Here is a 25,625-nt window from a genome sequence, read left to right on the forward strand (position 1 = left end):
CAGACATGCATACATTGAGGTTAAAAAATGGAGTATGCTCTTTTTGACTCTTCCGGAGCTCTTTGTAGGTATCTGTCCTCCAGTTTTCAGATTAAAACTGAAACCTGTGCATTTAGACTACTGCCAACATGGTAAATGAGAAGGGGAGGTATTATCCCCTCATTCATTGTTTTTGTAAGGCCTTTGATCTTGATTCATAAATTTGATTTGATAAACGTGATAGTTGCTGAGCTCTGAAGATTGCCTTCACTTTCCCTAGCAGCCTCCTCTTTCTGACTAGGCTGCAGTCTTTTCCAGTGTTTGCTGGTTAGACAGTTAGCTGCCCTCTAGTCCTCCAATTAATTGTCATTCTCTCTGTGCATAAATAGGTAAGACTTTGTTTTCCTTTTTCATGTGATGCTAGTAAAACCTCACTCCTTCCTCTTCTTTATGGAAACAGCGTACTTTGAAATAGGCAGAGCAAAGCAGAGAAACTTGAAAAGAACAGGGGGCACTCAGGCTGCTACAGGTAAACGTGACTTCTCTTAGGTTGGGTGTTGTCATCTGCTTTAGACCTATTTAATTTGGTTTATGAAGAACTGTATTATTGTATATGATTTCTGTAGTTAATGCTTGTTTGTGCAGTTACTGCTGATTGTGTGGAATGTGCTTGTAATTATGGCAGTACACGCAGCTTCCACTCCTGAAGCAGGCTTTCGTAGCCAACAGTCTGTTGATAAATATGCAGAACACTTACTTTTCTTGAAAGAAGTTTCTATTTTAAAAATATTGGGATGAGTCACAGAAGATAACAGTACATACAGAGCAGAAGGAAAGGGACAAATTTGGAAATCGTTTTTTTTTTTCACAATTTTTTTAGTGGTGACTTTTAACATGGAAAATTCACATAACCTAGTGTATATGTAGGTTATTTAGCAGCAGACTATTTTAGTTGACTGGGTATTTGTGCATTTTTGCTTTATTTGTAAAATTCCATTTCCAGGTGGTGTTCGTTTTATAGCTTATAAGCAGTTTGCTGTGTATAGCTCTACTTCTTCAAAAGAACTTGTGCATTTGTCCTAATTGTAATGATGTCAGTAACTAATAAATCCTTTGGCTGTTCCAAGGAATTTCACGTGAGGTTTCTTCTTCTCTCTCCTCAGACATGTGTTACTATTTTTTTTAGGTGCATTACTTAGTGAAATACAGAGCCTTCATTTCAAAGAAAGAACTTCTTGGTGGGCTTGGAGGTCTCCAGAGGAACATACTTTGGTAGCCAGCATTTGCCTCTGTCTATATGAAAGACCACAATTCTATAGTGATCCCACAGAGTGCAAACTGCAGAGTCCTCTTCCAGTTTGGCTCGAAACCGGAGTCAACAATTCTTGATCTGAATATTTAGCAGATAATTTTTCTGAAGTCCTGGAACTATCTAAAGTACATAGCTGAGAGACTGTTATTTTTTTCTAGGAATGGTGTATGGTAGGTTTTTGAAATTCTGCTGTTCAAGTTTCCCAGTGATAATTTGAGTCAAATTCACTTAATGTTTTCCATCAGTTTCCTGTTTTTCTTTTGGCAAATTGGATCAGTTCAAACTGTGGGCAAGATTAGACTAATCAAGAAGTCAGATTCAGAGAGACAAGTATGAAGGAACCCTACTGTAGTTGGGATTTAGAAGGAGCTTCCTGAAAATGAGATCAGGAAGGTGATGATTGAAGGGAGTGATAGACAAGAGTGAATGTTACATGTTTGTAAGTGAAGACTTCAATCTGTGAGGAGATGCTTAGCTAAAAGTTTCATTTGTTTTGCAGCTTGGTGTAATCAACTTCTGTTGCCCCTGTGCATAGTTCAGTGGATTTTTAGTAAATAGAGTGATACTCATTGAATTAATTACCATGCTAATATAAACACGACACTGATTTTTTGCACTGATTTCAGAGTACAGCAGTAAAAGACAGGTATCTGTTTCTTTTGCATAGGAATAACTTTTATTCCTTTTTTTTTTTTTTTTTAAATTCTTTTGATAGCCTTTATTTCCTTTGTCTATGCTGTTATTTTTTTATCTGATGCATATTTTTCCATATCTGTGGGCTCAATAGTTTTTTATAGATTGTTGTCTCATTCCTGTTACGGACCAAAGATCTTAACTTTGGAGCAAAACTGATTCATCAGGAATACAGCCTTGTTACTGACATTAGTATCTGATTTTTCTTTCCTCTTTTAGTAACATTAGTTCCAGAATGCCCTTGTTTTCCTTTAGGTGTCACTGTCTTGCCCTGTTCCTGATCCAATTACATGTGAAAAGCACTGAAATGCAGACAGAAATAATTCCTGGACAACATGAGAAAGCAGCCATAAAATAAATATCTCCAATAAGTTTTATCTAACAGTCTGTTGTATTGTGGTAAAGCATTGTAATTAAGGCTAGGATTTTTTCAGATATGTGCACCCACAAACCCATGTCAGACCTTATATAGAGAATGAAGGCTTTTGATTGCACACACTGTGTGTGCATGCTAAACTAAACTGTTTCTGTAATATGAAAAACTTTAATTTCACAACCTCTTCTCCAATATTTGACATCTTAATTTTTCAGGAAAATGCTGTCTGCAGATACCCATCAGTTAGGCAGAGTTCCAGCTAAATTGCATCATGAGCTTATTAACTCCCATATAATCATCCAGTCATGGCTGATTAATCACTTCTCCTGGTGCCTTGTTTTAATAAAATCTCTTTTCCATGCCACTGACCAGCAAACTGCTGTCTAATTTTATGTGTGGGGTGGTCTTTGCTGAAGGGAGCAAAATGCAGCCCTTCTCTGATCTGAAGGGCCTTGTGTGATAGAATCATCACATGCAAGTGTCTTGTCTGTATAACTCTTCTGTGTTTAAGGGATGGGGAAAACATGTTTCCTCACGGAGCTAAAAACCTTTACTGTGCTACAGGGAAGGGATGGAGTCATTTTGGGATGGGAATGCAACTGTAGCTGGAGCATTTTTGAATATTCAAGTCATCTATCTCCAACTGTAGAACTCTGAATTCATTAATTACTTTGTATTAGTAAGCAGCGAGATAACATGGAGAGCTGGCAGCTTTATCATTTTCTCAGCATGGGATGGGGGGGGAAAGTAATTTCATCCCTCATGCAAAAGCAAAAAGGTAACACTCCCTATTTCTTTTAGTAAGTGTTCTGTATATTGATGAATAAGCCAAGTTATTAAGGTACTTCCTTAAAAAATGATGAAGATTGGCAGTTAGATGCACTCTTGACAATTTAAGCTCTCTGATTTACACCACAGTAGCCTAGTTAATAATGTAACTGAAAGCTAACAGCAGTTGTTGTGAATATGATGTTTTCAGGTTTGGTATCAGAACCCCCACATGTAGGAAGAGTCAGAAGCAAACCAGAGGTCTCTTAATATAAGAAAGCAAAGCTCTCGTAATTTCCTAGCACTGACCAGAAAGTTTTATCTTTTGACAAGTCATAGAAGCAGTAAGGCAGGAACTATTTTTTAAATCAAGCTTTTGAGCAAAAAGTCCAAACTGTAGCTTCTTATTTCTAGAGTTCATTTTAGTGTCTTCATTAGTGTAAGTGTTGTCTACAAGTGCCAGGCATAACTCACTGAAGTAATAAAATATTGTATCAGTAATTATCTTCAGAAATTCTTTGGATAAGTCTTCATCAGATAGTGATGTGTTATAAAGAGAGACAGAGCTATTCTGTCCAGAAATGCTAGCTTGTGCTTACTGCAAGGTCTGCCCTTCCAGACTGAATTTGCATAACCTAAATTCTTTCTGCAAAGGAAGTAAGTGAGGGAAAGAAGAGAAAGGAGGAGAGAGAAAGGAAAGAAATAAACATTTCATGCAGTGTGGGCCTTTGTGTCACGCAGATGGATTTATTGGCTACTGGTGGATAGCTTTATGAAATGATGAGGTAGGTTAGAGGCTTGTTATACTTAAAATCCTGACTACTCTCAGCTATTTTAGAGAAGCCATGCTGCTAACAGAACAGGAAATACAACAGGGAAAAAAAAAAAGTCCAAAACTTTTGCAGATAAAACAAATACTGTCATTTTCTCCCCAGTGCACCTTATTTAGCATCAGAAGTGAGTGTTAGCAGGCCATTTCAAGTAAGGCACAAAAAGAATAAGACATGGCTTTGATCAACGACACTTTGATCAAATGTAAGTACTGGAAAAAATCAGGAAGTGCAGGCACTGTATTTTTGCATTCTGCTTTTCCTCAGGGAAAGACAAGGACAGGAATAAAATCATTGTCTATTTCAAATCACATAATCGTGACAAGCAAATATTTCTATCCTGGCACATGGGGTCTTCTTTTGCCCGTGCCGTATTTGTAATGAGAATGTATGAAGACGTATGGCACAAAAGCAAACATTTTTGTCATCCCAGACAAGTTTCTTATTTTGAAGGTAGATGGCAGGCCTTTTTCCAGCCTTACCATGACCATTGGATCTCTAACATTCTCTAAGTTTTCTTTTTGGGATGATGACCAGTAAAAACTGATTTTTGGGGAAAGAGAAATTAATTTATTTCTTCTCAGTTAAGTTTTCTGATCTAAGTTGCATACAGAGAAGGAGCTAAACCAAATAGACATAAAAGTACAGCTCACGAAGCATCTGGAAGACAAAAGTCTTCCGTGGGCTGGAAGAGGAGACATATCATTGATTAACTTGTTGAATATTAAATTCAGGAAATCAAGGTGTCTATGAAGGTAATCAAGTGTTGTAAGAGAAACAAAAATCAAGTTCAATTTGGAATCTATCTAGTTCTATTCTAGTTATATATTAGAGCGTTTTAGACAGAGGTTTTGCTATATGTTCTCAGTTTCCTCAACTGAGAAATGGGAAAAAAAATACTATTTTTCTAATAAGATTTTTCTGCTTCAATTCAGAAAAATTAGTATAAGTGTGGAGGAAGACATAACATCCACTAGCTGGAATGCATTGTTTCAGTGAGATTTCAGGTCACAGTCCCATCTATGGATCATGCCAATATATCTGTTGCAGTTTTCATAAATAGTTGTAAAGAATGTGATTAGGCATAGTCAGCTAAAATTCTCCTATCCTGTGTGGAATAATGTTCCTTTGTGTTTTTGTATGCTGCTCAATCAGATGAAAGAAAACAGAATACAGAAGCCAGAGTTAAGAATGGTAGGCTATTTTGCACAGTTTAAAGTAGCTTATTTTGCAGCTTTGTTCACTGGTAATTAATGTTGCTGTATTAGTGGATATTCAGTACATGTTCTGTGAGCTTGCTTTATGTCAAGATTTAAAAAGTGAGCTCACGAATGACTCCTCATAATGCTGAAAAGCTCCCTCTCTATTTCTCTTAATTTAGTTCATGACTCCCTATGAAAGGAGAAAAGAAGGGGTAACAGCTACATTCCTGCTGTTTTAACTGGCTTTTATGTCTGGTTAATGTAGCGCTGGATATTTGCAGCACTCAGAAAAGAATTGTTGGAAAACGAGCCCTTCAGTTTGGATTAAATGCATTTAAAATGAAAGCCTGTCTGAAAAGATTGGAGTTCTTACGTGACTCTGAAGAGAAGTCAGGATATGCAGATTGCTCTCTGAAGTTTCTGGATTAGGACTGCAATGAAGTATTAAATCATGGCTGTGAGTTCTTCATGGAGGCGTTCTTTCTGCAGTTTTATGAAATTCTAAGGGAAGTATTAAGACTCCGTATTATAGTGTTCTCATCTAATTCAAGAAGAGAAAATATTTTGTAATTCTACATGCTGTCTTTGATCTTTTGCTTGATTCTTAGAATACAATTTTGCATCCTTGTTTTTTGTTCCTTATAGCATTACCTGTATTCCTTAGACATATAGATCATAGAACGGTTTGGGTTGGAAGGGACCTTAAAGATCATCTAGTTCCAACCCCCCTGCCACGGGCAGGGACACCTTCCACTAGATCAGGTTGCTCCAAGCCCCATCCAACCTGGCCTTGAACCCTTCCAGGGAGGGGGGCAGCCACAGCTGCTCTGGGAAACCTGTGCCAGTGCCTCACCACCCACACAGTGAAGAACTTCTTCCTCATATCTAATCTAAATCTACCCTCTTTCAGATTAAAACCATTACTTCTCATCCTATCGCTGCACGGCTTGATAAAGAGTTCCTCCTCATCTTTTAAGTAGGCTCCTTTTAAGTACTGGAAGGCCACTATAAGGTCTTCCTGGAAGCTTCTCTTCTCTAGGCTGAACAACCCCAACTCTCTCAGCCCGCTCCTCATCAGGCAGGTGCTCCAGCACCCCGATCGTCTTTGTGGCTCTCCTCTGGACTTGCTCAAGCAGGTCAATGTCTGTCTTATACTGGGCCCCCCAGAGCTGGACACAGCACTGGAGGTGGGGTCTCATGTGAGTGGAGCAGAGTGGGGAGAATCCCCTCCCTCGACCTGCTGGCCACACTTCTCTTTCTGCAGCCCAGGGTACAGTTGGCTTTCTGGGCTGTGAGAAAGCTGGCTCATAGTCAGTTTTCCATCCACTATTACCCCCAAGTCCTTCTCCACAGCCCTGCTCTCAGTTCACTCATTGCCCAGCCTGTATTTGTGCTTGGGATTGCCCCGACCCATGTGCAGGACCTTGCACTGGGCCTTGTTGAACTTCATGAGGTTTGCATGGACCCAAGTCTCGCGCCTGACAAGGTCCCCCCGGATGGCATCCCTGCCCTCCAGCGTGTCAACCACACCACACAGCGGGGTGTCATTGGTGAACTCGCTGAGGGTGCACTCGATCCCAGCATCCATGTCCCCAGCATAGGTGTTAAACAATGCTGCTCCTAGTACTGACCCCTGAGGAACATCACTCATCACCTCTCTCCACTTGGACATTGAGACATTGATCGCAACTCCTTGAGTGTGACCATTGAGCCAATTCCTTACCCATGGAGTGGTCCATCCATAAAATTCATATTTCTCTAATTTAGAGGCAAGAGTTCTGTGCAGGACAGTGTCAAAAGCTTTGCACTAGTCCAGGTAGATGACATCAGTATGGGTGTATGGGTGCTATATCATTTTAGTATCCATAAAGTATTCCTCTCTAATTTTAAATGTCATATTTTCTACTCATTAAATTAGTTCTGTTGATGTCTGTTTGCTAGCAGTAGGCAGTGAAGTTAGTAGCTTTCTGTAAAATGATTATTATAGTATAAATAGCCAACAATTGTTAAGTAAATTTGAGTGACATTGTATCCTTACCCTTTTAATTAATCTGGTGTTCTCATGGCAAGATGATAATTTCCCATATTCAGAACAGTCATATGACAACGAACCCACTAAATTTTGATATCTAATGTTAGCCAGTGTCATGTTCTTTTCTTCTGGGAAAGTGTTCCAAGTACCCAGATACCTGTGAAAGGCATATTTCTGAGTAGCATACTGCATTTGAGGTATACAAGTTTCAAGATGGATTCTGCTTCCTCTACTGGAGGAAATATTGTAAATGTAGATAGTCTGTTGATAAAGAAAAATAGAAAAATTAGTGCATACTTACTTAACTGTTATCTTTTTCCAAAGAATGGGATTTAGTGATCAGGACAGAAAATGAACCAGAATAGGAATTGAACTCCACAGATTTGGATTTATTGTGACAATGAAAAATTCAGTGTACTTTATAAAATAAATGATTGTACTGTTCTTTCAGACTGTGGTTAACAATGTGTAATTGAAATAAAGTAGTTCATGGTGTAAGATGCCACAGTGAGAGGGAATTACAGAAGTGACTACTAATCTCTGCCTGCCACCCCCACAACCCTTCCTGAAATTTAAGTCTTCCTAGACCAGTTGGACTATCTGTATCTCCTAACAGGTCAACAGCTCAGCAAAACCTAAGTAGAGTAAATTAGGGTAAGAACAGGTAATTCCAAGTCCAAGGAATCATTAAGTGCTCCAAACAGGGAGGTGTCAAGATGTGGTCTGGTAGAAGGGAAGGTTAGACATTTTTTTTTGTTGGTTTGTGGGTTTTTTTTTTTTTTTTTTTCATTTTGTGTGTGTGTCAGGTTTTTTATTTATTTTTTTTTTTTTGTTCTCCCCCTGGATTAGTGACTAACATGTACATAACAAAAGGAGCTTTGAGTCTTAGTGGTTCCTGAATTTAAATGCATACTAGGAAATACATGGGAAAAGGGGCTCCTGTGAATTTCAGCCTGTGAAGGCAAATGGAAGATGGAGTTGTCAGTGTAAAGTAGAAACTGTATTTAGATGTGCTCTGAGGCATCTGCTTGCTTGTTACCTGACTCATAGCTTAGACCTCAACACAAGCTCTAGTCTGAGATATCCATTGTTTCCTTTAATTTCTGTTTATGTGAGCTTTACATCTATTTTGTCTGCATTAGGACAATTACTCTTAGATATGAGTAATCTTATTTCCTTTTAGATTTACCTAATCTGCATTACTAGGAATTTCCAGGCAATTAAATATATTATTAGGTCATACTTTTTTTTTTTTTTTTTTTTTTTTCTCCACTCCAAATTGGGATACTAAATGTGCTGAAGGCCACAAGTGTTCTGGAATAGTTTCCATAGGATAAAAGCTAACAAGAGTTTATCTCTGTACATTGCACAAGGAAGTTTTAGAACTTGGGACAAAGTGGTCTATAAGAAAGAAATGTCTTCTTGTGACTTCAGTAGCTGGAAGAGCTCTCCCACAGATGTCTAGAGAAAAGGGAGCACACTGGATCTGGGAGGGCTCTGAAGAGGCACGCAGCAGAAGTCCTGTAGAATCTGGCTATTATTAAAAATGCAAGATTTTATTGTGGTGTGTGCTGTACCATGCTTTCAGAAGCAGATCTCTTTGGATGAATTCATAGTCTTTCCTGTATGACCATCATGTAGGTGCCAGGCTGTAGGACTGACAAGTGCACACGCACAGTTCAAGAGGTTGACCTGAGAGACTACTGAATAAAGGTGCCTTTGGCATATGCCAAAGCCTGTTGACAGTTTAAAAGATTTAAAGATGAGTATACTAATGCAGAGTTAGTGTGTTCAGTTTATAAATACTCGGCAAATACCCCACTTGACTCTTGAAGCTAAATGGTGTCCATTAAAATAAATTCAGAAATTGTAAGGCAATTGATTGTACAACTGGTAATGTATGTAGAGCTTTGAGTGGATTCTTTCTGATACCAATTGTGACTGCCCTGTTCACTCAAATTTTGGGACATTGAGAACTTCTCAAAGCAAGGCAATAAAATGTGAATCAATTCACCTCTTCCTAGCATTGTCACACATTCAAATTGCTCATAATGCTATATTCTCAGTGTGTATACGGTTTTAATAAAACAAAAGATATATCAATAGCAATGTAATAAAGACTTGTATGTGAATCTAACTTGGTTATTCCTTGATCCTTTTTTAAAAGACATTGTAGTTGTATTGTTTGCATTTAAATTTAAATAATTGCTTGCTTTTAGAGTTTAGCAATATCTTATATCTTTTCATATGTTGCATCTATTTTATAACACTAGGTGTTCTCTAGGAGGGATTTCTGCAGCTGTGGTTGATAACAAAAGTCACAGTAAAGATGTGTCACAAAAAAATAAGAGTGAAATCACAGAATGTCTATTATAGATCTAAATTCGGTTCAAATCTCAGAAGAGAGGTAGGAATTGTCAAACAAATGCTTATAAGTTTATCATATTAATTACTTGACAGGTCAGACTGGTGTTTTCTAACCTTTGTGTGCTAGCAGGACTGAACAATATTGAAAATATGAAATTCCGTTTTAATTGAAATGTATATTAAAAAAGTGAGAAAATTTACTTTGAACTATTTTAATAGATGAGAACCAAATTACCTTTTATTACAGTAATTTCACAAATAAGCTGGAATCCAAATACTACTGGTTTTGAAAATTGGTTTCCACTAAGCAATCTTAAATCCTTGCTAAATCTTTATGAGGCATCTGCTAACAAAAGGTCAATGTGTACCTGCAGTAAAACCACAGAAGGCTTGATATGCTGTAGTGTTTTCTGTGCTAAGTCCAGAGACAACTCTACTTTAACATACTGCTGGTGGTGCCAACTAAGTTTTTAATAGGTAACCTTTCTAATATATAGTCTCAACCATTTCTGAGACTGTAAGATGGCCAAAGACTTCTTAGAAGAGTAGTTTAAAGTCTGTTTCCTTAATGAATGTTGAAACAGTTTTGTTAATACAAAACCTTGAGCTTTCAGTGATTCTCTCATTCTCCATAAGGATAAACGAATGATGCTTTGGTGTGCTGTTCTTTGTTCATATGCAGGATAGTCTTGTATGTTGCAGATTGTAGGGTCAGGGTTTCACAGGTACCCGCTAATTTTACCTTTCATATTTATGGCATTAATTAAAATGACAAACCTTGAATAACAGCCACTAAACCTTTTCAAGTGAATAATGTTCACTTATGACAGAGCTTTACTCAAGAGAAAATGGAGATGTATTTTGAGGGAAATTGTGTTCTCTATTTTTGACTGGTTGGTACTGAATACAATGTGGAATTAGTTCAGCATCAATCTTTATTTGCTGCCTATTGTCTGATATTTAGATGGACATTTTGGACTTCCAGAATTTGAAGTGCTTCCCATAAAATAAAGACAAAACCATGAGTTATTGGCATTTTAAAGAGGAGATGCCAGGAGAATAGTATCTACTCATATATTTTCTTTCATACTCGACACATTTCCAAAATTGTGAAATGTTAACTTCAAAATAGACTTTGATATGCTGTATTTAAGGGAAGAGATTTACTGATTTCTTGCTTTTTCTTTCTACAGCTAGTTGATGTGGAAAAATGGGTATGTGATTCTGTCTTTTATTCACTTGATCCCAAATGTTTCATGTTGCCACTGAGTCTAACCTGTCTGTTTTGATACCCTCTGTGTTCATGACCCTTCAACTTGCATGGCTCAAAAAAAGAGGCGAATACATGGTCATGTAGGATCTGGTCATTCCTGAACCATCATACCAAATTTCATGCTACCACTATGACTTCCCTCTCCTTTAATTTGGTCGTAGAATTGTGTTATATAAACATGTGATTGTTGCCTGTCAGTTTTGAGCCTTGCTGTCTAATGTTATAACTCCATTCTGTAAACCACCCTGTCTTTTTCAGTGTAGACACTGTAATCCTAAAATGCATGATAGTAAGATAATTAATGCTAATAAATAATGTGTGATACCCTATCTAACTGCAAATAATATACATACGAAATATTTAATGATGGAGAACAGCTGCTACAGAAAAAACCCAATCATTCATAGATCTTAGCAAATAAAGTCAGAGCACAGTTCTCTGCTGAATGTGTTGTTAAGGCCTTTCCTAATGTGTCTGTGTATACCATGCATATTTGTTTGGGTATCTGATATAAGTCCTCTATATGGGTCATATTTATGTATGTTTCTCTCAAATGTAATTGCTAACATCTGCATATGTATGAGTTAGTGGTCATAAAAGTGTGTGTAGGATTGTTTGTTCACATTTAAAATGTTAGAAGACTCTCTGAAAGGTTGGATAGGCCTCCTTGATTTCTTAATACTTAATTTGAGCTGCACATGACCAGAAACAACATCAGACATCCTTTGGCATATGGTCTGTAGCATAGCTAGAGCACTGGTCTCACTTTATTTCAGTCAGACATGGTAAAATCTTAATCTCTGATTATTCTATGTTTATAATAAGTAGTGACTCAGGTTACAGCTTGCTTGAAACTTGAAACTCCTGTAGGTAAGTACATGGTTTAAATGGTGGCTTAGGCTTTTCAATACCCTTTCTACTCATGTATTCCCAACTATTCATGTCATCTGACATATATATGTAGATGTTTATAATATCTATTAAACCATAACTGTAGTTAAGTATTAATTTTAGCTAACTGTATCAGTATGACAGCATTATCCGTATTCTGTGAATCTGATATTTATGACAACTAGCAGATTTTTATATGGATTGATCTGGAATGTTTTTAAGCCATACTGATAGGTTCTCTTCTCATTTTGTCCACTTTTTAAATTACAAGTGAGAGGGCTTGGTTCTAAATCTTTAGATTTTGTGGTTCTACTCCAATGAATAATTTCGATATAAAGAGAAAAAGAGCCATAAAAAGGAAGTTCAGTAGAATACAGGCACATGGCTTCATAGTTCATGATACGTGAACAATTATAAGATGGAAGTTTATTGGTTATAGTCTGACATGGCTTCGTTTTGACTGAAGTATTCAGAGTGTGTTCTTGGAAAATATACTATTAGCTGCATAAGTACAAGTCAGATCTACTTGCTTATTTCTTTTTATTTTTATTTTTTTTTTTTAAATTCGGAATTTAGTAACATCAAAATCTTATGCTTTGAAAAGACTACTTCACAGAAATGTGTCCTTAAACCATTTTAAAAAGAAATGGTTCCCATGACAGCAGAGATAAACATTTCATTCCATGTTACTTTGACTAAAGGCTTTTCCTAAAAGACCAGTTCTGTAATCCAGACAACCTCCTGTATGATGGGGTTAAGGTGGGTGCTGGCTTTACTTCAAATATGAAATTATTCTATCTCAGATGAGCCTCAGTTTGCCCTGTGAAGCAGCTTTAAACCCCCTCTGTAATTACAGAGTGTTACCAGAGGTCTTATGGTGGACTGCAGATGTACATATGGAATTAATGCAGCAGAAGGCTGGCTGATGCACAGTTGCGTGGTTGCTGAGGCCAGACACCTCATTCTAATACATAAATAAGCCATTTTCCAATGTAGGACACACAAGATTAATACAAGTGCATTCAGTTATGTCTGTGTATCTGTGAACACCTTGAAGCCAAAGCCCAGAGCCTAAATTAGACAAGCTTTATGTCAAATTAATGACCAAATTAGTAACTGAACCTTGCTGCAAGCAGTTTTACGCCATTCAAAGGATAAGCTAAAGTCATCCACTTCTGAGCTGTTCCAGCCTGTAAAGTGTGCCAACAAAAATTTTGGAAGGAATTACTTCAGTTCTGCTATGCTTGTTCTGTTGAGTGACTATCATTCTTCTTGTGATTACTTTCTACTGTAAGGCATGTGCTAGCAGTTAAAGCTAGGTAAGAATTAAATGGGCTTAAGATATTCCTTGAACCTTTGGCTTTTTCGTTTTTTCTCTCAGCAAGTGTGCTAGATCTTCTATCAGTGCAGAATAAAACAGATTAAAGACATCTTGTGAAACATAAAAACCAGTGGAAGTTAGACTTACTTTTTCCATCCTGACCCCCATTTCATATTTGAAATTGTATTTTCTGCTTTTAAGTAAACTACCAAGCAGGGAAAACTCCACCATTTAATCAGAGGGATTTACTAAATTTCAGCTGAAACTTAGAAGACACTGAATAAATCTTACCTACAGAAGAAAAAAAAACAAGTAATGAAAGAAGGTGAAATTGAATAATGTGTAGTGAAAGGAATTCCTTTCAATCTGCCTGCCATTTTTTCTCTTTCAATATATTTATGAAATAAGGGAAATAATTTTGAAGTGTCTGTTGCTGTGAATTAGCAACTACTGGTGTTTGTTTGCAAATATGAGATTTCAAGGTGGGTGTTGTATACTTTCAGGGTTTAATTTTTAAAAGACTTTGGTTCCCATGAAAACACCTGAATTTCTGTCTTGATTTTTAGAACAACTGTTTAACACTGTAACAGAATTCAGTGTAAGAAGTGGGAATTTTCTAGGGCATCTAAGGTTTCCAAAACCTGGCCTTTTTTACATATTTGCCTAATCTAGTTGGTGAATTATTTTGAAAATTTGGCATTAAGAGCCATCAAGAATGATTATTTTCAAGAGAGATGACTCTGAAGAGCTTTTTACCTGAAGGGAAACCAAGTGTATTGGTTCTTAAATGAAATTAGGAAGGACAAAGATTTTCATCCTTGCACTGACTAATGGCACAGCTGTGCTAACTATAGCATTGTGGGATTGCCTGCAACTTTTAAATAGACAGAAGAACCTCTTTTGCTGAAGGTAATGGTAGATCTTTTTCTCTTCCCACCAGATAGTTATTAAGTTAGCTCAGTTTTGTGCCATTAGTAAAACTAATTTTCAGTTTCTTTTGAGAAAAGAAACTTGCAGAGTAGGGAGACACACTTTAGACACTTGTCAAAAAAATTGCTTTCATTACAGAGACTTCTGAGTTGAGAAGTGAAGAAATTCCAGCTTTGAGGATAATGTGGACTGGGTAAATGTAATAAGAATATTGTTGTGGAGTCTGGAGTGAGCTGCAAAACAAAGCTTCATCAAGACAAATGGTTGCAGTAATATGTCTTCAGAGCCTTTAAAGTAATGAATTGCACATCTGTGCTTTACAATCAGTGTGATTTTCAATCATTAAATGAATTATCTAAGGACTTGGTTTGGGTTGTTTTTTGTCTTTTTTTGAGAATTTTTTGTTCACACTAAATTAATTAGCTTAAATATAGATTCATTTGTCAGATTATTGTGGTGGGAAAATATGTTAATTGTGCACAAATATTTGACCCACCAGTTTAAAGAATTTGCATTCGAATTTTAAATGTAACACAGACTGCAGAGGTGACAATGTAGGGAGTAATATCAGCGGTGTTAACATAGGCTCACTCAATTATTCTCATACAGATCTTGAGACAAAATGAGAGGAGATAGCACTGCATGATGTTAAAATGAATAGGCTTACTGAAATAAAGTGGCTATGAAAATACAGCTTAAAATGCCACACCAACAGCTATGGTTTCAGCAACATTTGCAGTTCCATCCTTAGTGTACTGTATAGTGTAGCAGATGCTGATTGCAGCTCAAGTCTAATTCGCATCAAGAGAATGTAAGACAAACATTTTGTAAGTGTACTTTTTCTTTCTGGAAGAAATCTGTGTGTAAATCTGACTGAAACTTATTTTAACAGAATAGTAGCATTTCCAGCAGTGTACTAGGAGTCTGATATTTCTTCTTCAGTTCTTATTATAGATCTGAGAACTTCACGCTCTGTTCCATGTATCAATAGTAATTACTGTGAATTTCAGCAAACTATCTACTTTCAGTTTACTTGTTTTCAATACTTATTGATTAGGTTAGTGTAAAGATCTGGTATTTCTATGTAAGCAAATACAATACTATAAGAATAGTAGAAAAGATATAGTCAGGAGACAGTATTTAAATTAAAAGGATTTAAAAACTTTGCGATCAAAAATTCCAAATTAAAAACTATTTTGTTCTTTTAATCTAGCCAGGGAGCCCATCAATTAAGGTGAGATTATAAATTAGGTGTTTGAACAATCATAGTAGCTGATGCACTACCTAAAAGCTGTCCAAGGAGCCAAATAATATAATAACCCCAAACAGCTGTAAATATATACATTAACAGCACATCCTTAGTGTCCTCAGATAAAGCTTCATTAGGTTTTAAATTGTATTTATTTATTTGTTTTATTTTGAGAGACAAACATTAGGTTGATGGATACAATAATGGATGTTATGTGCCTCAAATCTAATGATTTGAAATCCTGCAAATGTGTGGTTTTTTTTTTTTGTTTTTTTTTTTTTTTTGTTTTGTTTTGGTTTTTGTTTTTGTTTTTGTTTTGGTTTGTTTTTTTTCCTTTAAAGTCATGTTCTGAGCCATACAGGTAATCTGGCTGCTGAGTGCTGAGTTTAGTTCCTCCACAAGGATGATATTCGTGTGACACTATGCACTCACAAAGGCATTTGTCCCCAAAAGATCAGATAGTGTATGCAGCTGAAGACTTAAGTCATTGAAATAGGATTATCTAGTTGTTGGTTTTGTTCAATTACCAGTCCTCCCTCTCAGGATAACTTGAGAAAAATTGATACTAGAGAAACAGGTGCCTGTAAAACTCAGCACATTCTGATTTCTTGAACAAGGGAACTCTAAAGGTGAAACAGTGTCTTTGATATATTTAGTCATCAAATTTGCATTCAGTAGGACAGGATTTAAGAGAAACACTTATTTGTAGTCCAGAAGTATGTCAGAAGTCCAGTTATTACCTTGCTACTGAATGCTCAGTAGAGAATCTCCAGTGGATTCTTGAACTTCAATATCTGAATCAATGTAGGTGTTCTGTTCTTAGTTCATTACTGCTCAACTCTTCAGATATTGAAAGCAGTTTAGGTGTTTACACTGTAGACAGTGTAGGAGTAGCAAGTTGTTTAGACTCCTAATTATAGGCAAGGCAGAGAATCAAACATTTCTAGTGTGTAGTTGGTCCCATCATACAGAAAATGTCAGCTTAAAAAATCAGATTAATTACTTTTGAGAAATGACTGTCTCTTCCTTGACTGTAAATTAAGTCTACACAACTACCTGAAATGTACATAGTGCAGATAAATCTCATCCTTAATAAGTCTTAATGAGCTTGTTTTTAATAGTGCTTCATACTGGATATTGCATACATCCATATGGTTTGTTTGGGTGTGTAGGATGTTACATTTCAAATGTAAACATGACCAAGCTCTACTATCATCATTGTTGCTCCACTGATGGAGTAGGAGCTTTGTGTATAACTTAAATAACAAGTCATCACAATTTAATCTATTCTTTTACTTTTAGCTGAGTTAGCATTATTTGTTGTACAATTGTTTGTTGCCATTAGTGACTGTATTGGTCTGTCTTTTTATCACTTTAACGCTTTGGTGTTAATGTTCGGTAAACAATACCTTTCAAGAGCAATGGATGTTAGAATGATATGAAGAAATTTCAAGTTATAAGTCTGTTTTGTCTGATTAATTTCCAGATACAAATTCTGAGTTGCTAAAGTTAGTCCAGAAACTCATATGCACTGTTGTGCTGAGGCACAAGGAGCAAGTGTGAAGGGGCAGAAAGTTCTTCCCTCTGCAGAGGAAGTTGGAGAAGAATCTCGTGTAGCAGCCTGTTGCCTACCTGAAGTGCATAGTTTCTGTTGTTTTGCTTCAGGGTCTTATTTTTTTATTTTTTCCTCCAAGATGAGAGTTAATGATATTCAAAGTAAGCATTCTTGATTAGCTAAGAAAGGATTTGGTCTAAAAACCCTGGAGAATGTTCTTGTAGAAGGATGTGACAGGAGTACCTGGAACACTCTGCCCCGTCCATTTGCTGGTAGCTGGACAGCTAAGGCCATCACGGTTCACGGCACGTAACTTCTGAGACTTGGCCTGAAGTTTCATAGGAGCATTCTCTTCACATTTGGGGACATAACGTGCATTAAAGTGTTTGCTGTGAAGAGAAAGCATTTTTACAACAATTAAGTTTCAGAGTATTTCTTCCCCTGGTGGTTTTGAAGTAGTAGGTGGATATATGCATTCTGACTTCCCTCACCACTGTTGTCTTTCAGGATTTCTAGCTTGAGGGGGGCTGTTCAGGCACATTCTATCTCTAAGAATGACATGTAAATCATCTTCAAAATTATTGAGGAAGCAGAGTAACTCTAAAGAACACAATATGACAGATCCAAACAGATGACAATTGTTTCTCTCTCGTTTGTTATAGTTCATTTAATATGTCAACTGAAGAGAATGAATTGTTAAATCTGGTCTTCCAAGAAATCCAGCACAAGAAGCTGCTGTATCATTTTAGTAATCAAGGGAAGAGATAAACTATTCACTTTAATTTGAAGCTAGTTAGGAGATTATAATCAAGCAGTTAAGTAAATTGTCAAGAAGAGAACCAGAAGGTTTCAACAGAGAAGGACTGTTGTTTATGTACTTGTAATATGGAAGTAAAATTTCATAGATGAATGACAGCTGGAAAAGACTGAGGTCTTAGCATCTAGTCTCCTTGATAAACTGACCACGTGATGGCAAATGAAAGTCAGTATTGACAAACACGGGAAAAGTTATATGGGAATTAATTATGTAATTAACTTGTTTCTATATTAATGAATTTACACACACATCCCACTGTAGACAGGTCAGCAAAGACTTCTGATTAGTTTCTGGAGCCACTCAGTAAAAGCAAACGAAATATTGGGGTGACAAGAAATGGGATGAACAGTAATGACAGAATGATCATACTGTATTTTAAATCCTTGCTTTATGGGGATGGTGGACAGAGTGCATATCTTTAGTGTTGATCAGTTTGTTTCCAAATGTCTACCAAGCAGACCTAGAAGACTTTTAAGGAGGGAAGTCTTTGAACATTTTGAGATCATGAGATTATATATATTTTTTTTTTTTTTTTTTTTTTTTTTTTTAAGCTAGAACATCTTGTACATCTTTGAGAGCAGATACTTCCGTTCTAAAAGCATGTATAGAATGAAAGCACCCAGTCTTGCTTGGAAGCTGTCCAGTTAGACTCTCTTTTCATGTGGATAGAGATTTGCTGCCAAACTTCAGTCCTTAGCTTTGAACTTTGTGATATCAAAACATGAAGTGATGAGGTCAAAAGAGAAAAGGTGGTTATAAAACTCACACAAAGAAAAACAAAGCACTGCATGTAACATAACATATTGCTCGCCTTTTATTCTTGAGCAACCTCCATGAAAATTAACCTAAAAATTTTCATAATTTTCTGACACCTGTCATGTGGCACTAATTTATTTTTTTTAACCACTGCATGAAGTATTAGTAACACTTTATTTTTTTTTAATTTATTGTGCATTTACATATGATATGTTACTACAATTGTGGTGTTCTCCAGCACTGCACTTTGAATGCAGGAATTTACAACTTGCATTGTGCTTAGTTAAAAACTATCCACAGAGCGAGTTGTTTAAGATGATCAGGCATGGCTCCTGTTTTACCTGAACTGTGTTTTATCTTTAAACAATAAGTATTTAATGTGCTATATTATTTGAAGTAGAAAAAAAAAAATCTGAGAAAACTATTGCATAAAAATATGATGAAGCCTTGTTCTGAGCAGCTGTTTTGCTTTCTAGCATGAGCTATAATTATGCTAATTACAATGATAAATGTTCCTTTTAAATGTGGTTTGTAGTTCTGTGTATCCCACTCACTTTTTTAGGGAAAACAAATCCCATTTTTGAGCACCTGAAAGCAAATATTCATTTCACATTTTCTCTTTTTTTCCCCTTCTCGTGACTCTACAGAAATTTATGATGAAGGTAAGCAAGTTAAACATTTGGTATTATACTTTCTGTGAATTCCTACAATTTAATTTAATTCATCATTTTTCTTTCTTTTTAACATCAGCATCAAACTTGCCTTCACTAAAATAGCACATCCTGAAATTTGTAAAAATTTGGATTTAGAAACCACCGTGACTCTAGCTTGGATTGGAGTTATGGTTTATTTAGATCATGTAGGACCAAAAGCAGGCATGTTTGTGGAAAGAGAACTCTGGGCTGGCTTCTGTAATTCTCAGTTGACCCCTACCCTTTCAGTGGGAATGCAACAATATCTGGTAAATAAAAAACTTGAGACAATGAATAAATAACAAAAGTCACAGGAGAACATTTGGGCATTTTGGAAAGCAAAGGACAGCACACTGTTTCTTCTGTTGCAAGAATGCTGTTGTGAGGGTATGGTGTCTCAGTGGGCTGAGTGGGGAATCCCTTGGGCTGTGGGTCACTGGCCCTTCACTGCCTCAGCTCACTAAGTGTGTGCAGGAACTCTGCTTCTCAGTTCTTTGTTTTCCTTGTTTTATTTCTTTTATTTCTTTTATTTCTTTTCTCTCTTTCTTTTCTCTCTTTCTTTTCCCTCTTTCTTTTCCCTCTTTCTTTTCTCTCTTTCTTTTCTCTCTTTCTTTTCTCTCTTTCTTTTCTCTCTTTCTTTTCTCTCTTTCTTTTCTCTCTTTCTTTTCTCTCTTTCTTTTCTCTCTTTCTTTTCTCTCTTTTCTCTCTTTCTTTTCTCTCTTTCTTTTCTCTCTTTCTTTTCTCTCTTTTCTCTCTTTCTCTCTCTCTATCGTTCTCTCATTCTTTCATTCTCTCTTTCTCTCTCTTTCTCTCTCTCTTTCTCTCTCTTTCTCTCTTTCTCTCTTTCTCTCTTTCTCTCTTTCTCTCTTTCTCTCTTTCTCTCTTTCTCTTCTCTCTTTCTCTCTTTCTCTCTTTCTCTCTTTCTCTCTTTCTCTCTTTCTCTCTTTCTCTCTTTCTCTCTTTCTCTCTTTCTCTCTTTCTCTCTTTCTCTCTTTCTCTCTTTCTCTCTTCTCTCTCTCTCTCTCTCTCTCTCTCTCTTTCTCTCTTTCTCTCTTTCTCTCCTTCTCTCCTTCTCTCCTTCTCTCCTTCTCTCCTTCTCTCCTTCTCTCCTTCTCTCCTTCTCTCCTTCTCTCCTTCTCTCCTTCTCTCCTTCTCTCCTTCTCTCCTTCTCTCCTTCTCTCCTTCTCTCCTTCTCTCCTTCTCTCCTTCTCTCCTTCTCTCCTTCTCTCCTTCTCTCCTTCTCTCCTTCTCTTTCTCTCTCTCCCCCTCTCTCTCTTTCTCCCCCCCCCTCTTTCTCCCCCCCCTCTTTCTCCCCCCCCTCTTTCTCCCCCCCCTCTTTCTCCCCCCCCTCTTTCTCCCCCCCCTCTTTCTCCCCCCCCTCTTTCTCCCCCCCCCTCTTTCTCCCCCCCCTCTTTCTCCCCCCCCCTCTTTCTCCCCCCCTCTCTTTCTCCCCCCCTCTCTTTCTCCCCCCCTCTCTTTCTCCCCCTCTCTCTTTCTCCCCCCCTCTCTTTCTCCCCCCTCTCTTTCTCCCCCCTCTCTTTCTCCCCCCTCTCTTTCTCCCCCCCTCTCTTTCTCCCCCCCTCTCTTTCTCCCCCCTCTCTTTCTCCCCCTCTCTCTTTCTCCCCCCTCTCTCTTTCTCCCCCCCTATCTTTCTCCCCCCTCTCTTTCTCCCCCCCTCTCTTTCTCCCCCCCTCTCTTTCTCCCCCCCTCTCTTTCTCCCCCCCTCTCTTTCTCCCCCCCTCTCTTTCTCCCCCCCTCTCTTTCTCCCCCCCTCTCTTTCTCCCCCCCTCTCTTTCTCCCCCCCTCTCTTTCTCCCCCCCCTCTCTTTCTCCCCCCCTCTCTTTCTCCCCCCCTCTCTTTCTCCCCCCCTCTCTTTCTCCCCCCCTCTCTTTCTCCCCCCCTCTCTTTCTCCCCCCCTCTCTTTCTCCCCCCCTCTCTTTCTCCCCCCCCTCTTTCTCCCCCCCTCTCTTTCTCCCTCCCTCTCTTTCTCCCCCCCCTCTCTTTCTCCCCCCCCTCTCTTTCTCCCCCCCTCTCTTTCTCCCCCCCTCTCTTTCTCCCCCCCTTTCTCTCTCTCTCCTTCTCTCCTTCTCTCCTTCTCTCCTTCTCTCCTTCTCTCCTTCTCTCCTTCTCTCCTTCTCTCCTTCTCTCCTTCTCTCCTTCTCTCCTTCTCTCCTTCTCTCCTTCTCTCCTTCTCTCCTTCTCTCCTTCTCTCCTTCTCTCCTTCTCTCTCTCTCTCCCTTTCTTCCATCCATCCATCCATCCATACATACAATGACAAGGCACTTAGTGAACCTCCAGACATTTTGAATAACTGACAGTTGAACAATTGGCTATGTTTTTAGCCAAGATGTGTTGATTATCCATATTCTACTTTCTCCCTTAATTATCAGTATCAAATCTCAATTCTTATTCTGAAATGTTCTGTTTACTGATTTTCATCCCTGGACAGTTTGCTGTTCTATGGTATGGTCTTGCTTCCTTTTCACTCTCCAACAGGGAGGAATTCTGGGCTAGACAAGCAGTGCTATTTTAAGGGCTGGATTTAATGATGTCAGAGGAATTTTCTTAGCATGACTCGTCTGCTGATCCATCTTTTCTTCCCACTTGGCTGTCTGTCTTACTCTTTATCTGTGAGTTTCTCTCTCGACAAGGATGATTCACATTCCTTGTGTCATTCAGCAACAGAAAAATCTTAACCTTAACCAGTGAAAAATGCCTCCCTCCTCCACTTATTTAGCTCTAAAATAACCAGGAAGATTTTTATTATTCCCTTCTAGCTCCTATGCAGTGAAGGAGGATAAGTACAAGGGAAGAGAAGTCTTCACTAGGCTAAGAGAAAAATTGATAGTTTTTATCCTCTTGGGCATTTTTTTTCAAAACCACTGAAAGCGCTTAAAAGTAGGAGTTTGTAATGGAAGTATTGCCTCATCCATAAATATAAATGTTTGTTTTACATAGAAGGCTGGAAACAGATGATCAATATTACTTATTTTTGATTTATTTTCACTGTATCTGCTTTTCATTGATGTGAAGTTTCCTATTGCTGGGAAGGTGATAACAGAAATGTAGTGTTGGAAATATTAATCATGAGGTCCATTTGAAGTGTTTCTAAATATGTGGCTGTTTATTCTGCCTTCTGACAGGTCAATATTAGTAAATTTGGGATCATTTAGCATGGTGCTGGCACAAATGTTTATCATCATTACCAATGATTCCAATCTTTTTAATACAGGTAGTGAAATATCTCTGTGTCCTTAACTGAATAAGACATGCTTATGACTTCTGTTGGCAAGTTGATTTATTGAGGTTCATATTTTTATGTGATATTTACATAAAGCATAAATACATATTGTAATGCAACTTTTAAAGTCATCCTTAGGAAACCTATAGTTTAACTAAACAACTTTTTCTGTTCTTTGGCTTGGAATGACAAAAAATAGGAAGTAACTGCTGATCATGTCAATGAAATAAGTCTGTTTTGTTCTTGTGTTTTTTTTTTTTTTTTTTTCTTCTTTTTTTTTTTTTTTTGTCACAGTGGCCATCATTATCTGAGAGTAGGTACCAGCAGAGTCAGCAGTCATACTAATCATCATACCTGAATTTTTGCAGCACTGTTTTGTAGTGAGTTCCATGAAAAGTCAATCAACTAAATAGTGATTTAAAAGTACGGTGTGAAGACTAGAAAGTGTATAGCACATATAATGTCTTGATAGGCTCAACTTCCTGTCTGTTATTCCACCCTAACGTGATATATAGGCTACAGTGAGACAACTGAAGAAATTTTAGACTTAATTGAATTCGCCCTTTGGTGTCGCTGTTCTTTAATATGTGTGGGTTGAAGGAATATTACCACAATGCCACATGTCAGTGTTTTGATTTACTTTGCATCTTTAATTTCTAAGCAACTAAATGCTGTGGGTTCAACCACTGGAAATGGCAGCACAAGAGCAGAGTAATTGCAGAAGGGTCTCATTAGCATTTTTTATTTTGGTAGAAGAATTTGAGGCTTCTGGTCCTGGATGTTGTTACTTTGGAAATGAAATTCTGTCTTTTTTGTGTCAAGATTTTTAAATTAAGTTGGTACCTCTGTGAGCAAGAATAACATGTAAAAGTCCTTGGCTCACACTCAGTAGCTTTGTTCATAGTCTTTATTGCTTGCAGTATTTTCAGGTTCTCCAATGCTGCTGGAGATGTAATTTCCCAGAGTTGCTATTCCAAGTGTGAATTGTTTTGTTTTGCCTGACTAATCTTGTCTCACAAAGCTTTTAGCTCTGTTCCAGGGTTACTTCGCAAGTTCTGTGGTGACTCAGCCTGTTTCCACACATTCTGTTTTTACCACTGCTTGGGGTTTTCTGAATTCTTTGGCCAGCATTCATCCCACAAAACTGAAATGCCTGATTTAGAGACATGGATATCCTAAGGTCCCTGCCTGTGTAACCACAAGCAGAAACATAGGTATCAGCAAAGGGTTGCTCAGATTTTAGGTGGGCTGAATTACTGACTAAAAGTGCCTTTTTCTCTCGACTGACTGTTGAGTTGCCTTAGGCTAAATTAATCTGAGTTTGTATTTTGTCATCAAGAAATTCTTTTAGCTTTTCATAAGTTGTTATTGATCATGCTGGTATTAAGAGAATGAGCTGTCCTGTGTTTTCCAGCTGGCTGTTGCCTAGTATTAGAAAGAAGCTCTCATTAGTCATCTGAAGTTGTGTTCAGTGTGAAAAAAATCTCGACAGTGATATAATTGTGGGGGTTAAGAGATCTCATCGAACACTTACCCGTGGTGGTCTTCAATTCTAGTCAGCTTGTAGGATTGCATCATCATTGCTGTTTTTAGATAAATACAGGCCTCCATCAGCATTGGTCTAGAACAGATTAAAAAATTGCACAGTAATAATGTAATCAATAGATGAGTAGTTTTTACATTGCTATGGAAACATAATTTAGAGCATCCTCCTCCATTTCTATGGTTGTAGCATCATGCAAATATTTATGTGTATAACCATAGTGAGATGTTTTTAGACTGTGGGACATCCTTCCCTCTTATTCCTAGCAATTTCTTTTAGTCTTTTCTCAGCTTCTTTCATTTCATTGCTAATTCTGCCATCATGGAGTTTTTCTTCTCCAGAGTGAGGACTCAAAAGCCTTGAAGATCTACATTTATTCCACACCCGTTCAGTATTTCTCATTCTATCTTGCAGATTACAAAATGAGAGCCTTTATTTTGCATAAATGCAGGAAGACCTAAAAAATTATATATAAACAAACCACGTGTCTTGTTGTGAACTCATTTTTTATTTTTTTTTTTTTTTTTAAAAAACAGCTCAGGTTAAATACTTGTGTTAGCCTGCTGGTTTAAAGACTTTCATCAGCCTCTTGAAAAAGACATTGATACCAACAGCCTTACAATTCTGATCTTGACACAGGTGGTTTCCGACTGTGAACAGCATAGTCCAGGGCCTAAATATACTTTTACTCAGTATGCATGGTAGTTGAATTTTTTCAAGCCAATACTTGTGATCAGACCCACATTTCCTATTTGATTTCTCTTTCTAATGGATCAAACCCACAATTTCAGAACGTAATGACTGCTCCTGAATGGGAAATTTGACATCCTCAATGTGAGTCCCAGGGAAGGGACTTTGAGAAGGTTCCATCACTGAAGAACACGTGCTCTGCTTATATATAATCCTTTAGGGATTCCATTAGTGGTGGGAGCAATTTCCTGCTTGCTTTATTTTTTGTGGTGGTGATGGCTTTTAATTTAAAAGGGTTCAAAGCAGGTAACTCTAGGATATTCTGTGTTTAATTATATATTTCTGCTTACACATTTGAAGTAAGCATCTAGATTTAGAAATAGGATTTTTTTTTCTCATTCTGTAGTTTTCTAGCAGTATAAAAGTTAGAAATAAACTGCAAGCTTCATGAAAAATGAAACACACTCCTGAGAGAGAAAATAATGATTTCACATTTATATTTGCAAGCGTTTTTATGGAAGTATAGGTGTCCTCTGTTTCACATGCTGTTGTCAGCAGCATCTATTTTGAGTGTAAGATGGCCATCATTAGTAGAAACAATTAGCTTTTCCCTTCATCCAAACGTGTCACATTAATGTTGAAATTTGAAAGTTGCCAATATTTTTAAATACCAAGTTGGTGTGTTTTGAAATCACTGTTCCATTATTGTATGTTGTAGTTTTAAGCTGCTGTTAACATTTTAAGTCTGTGACAACAATAAATTCAGTAAGCATTGATTTCCCAGTTGGTTTTGGCAATGAGGTATTAATTCAGGCTTTGTTTCAGAGGCTTGCTCCATTTTAATGAATTAAAGGACATTGTTTTACTCCAGTGTACAGATGAAATAGCCACTAAATGTCATATATGAAACTTTAAACGTTATCTTGGCAGTGTTTGCTTTGGAAAACATTTTTGAAGAAAAACAGGGAGCACATTTCTTCTTTTACTGTACAGCTGCTCTCACACGTTAAAAATTTTCAGTTCCATGAAAAGAATTTTACAGTACTTTTTTTTAGAAATCCATTCAGAGCAATATTGAGTGGTCCTAAGTTCCATCTAGACCATTTGG

General features: G+C 37.3%; 1 protein-coding gene across 7 annotated transcripts in view; it reads left to right on the forward strand.

Annotated features, from left to right (window-relative positions):
- RYR2 (ryanodine receptor 2) overlaps positions 1-25,625 on the forward strand; it is a 430,624-nt gene that overhangs the window by 138,051 nt on the left and 266,948 nt on the right. For 5 of the 7 annotated variants that reach the window (XM_033008863.2, XM_042795831.1, XM_042795834.1 and 2 more), the window contains exons 4-5: positions 10,753-10,773; positions 18,999-19,013. The exons of 1 other annotated variant lie outside the window; for it this stretch is intronic. In XM_033008863.2, the coding sequence (XP_032864754.2) occupies positions 10,753-10,773; positions 18,999-19,013 (36 nt within the window). The remainder of the gene's footprint in view (positions 1-10,752; positions 10,774-18,998; positions 19,014-25,625) is intronic. One more of the 7 variants, XM_042795836.1, reaches the window with a different exon arrangement.

The sequence above is a fragment of the Tyto alba genome, unplaced genomic scaffold, assembly GCF_018691265.1.
Source record: "Tyto alba isolate M040663 unplaced genomic scaffold, T.alba_DEE_v4.0 Super-Scaffold_22, whole genome shotgun sequence".
Lineage (NCBI taxonomy): Eukaryota > Metazoa > Chordata > Aves > Strigiformes > Tytonidae > Tyto > Tyto alba.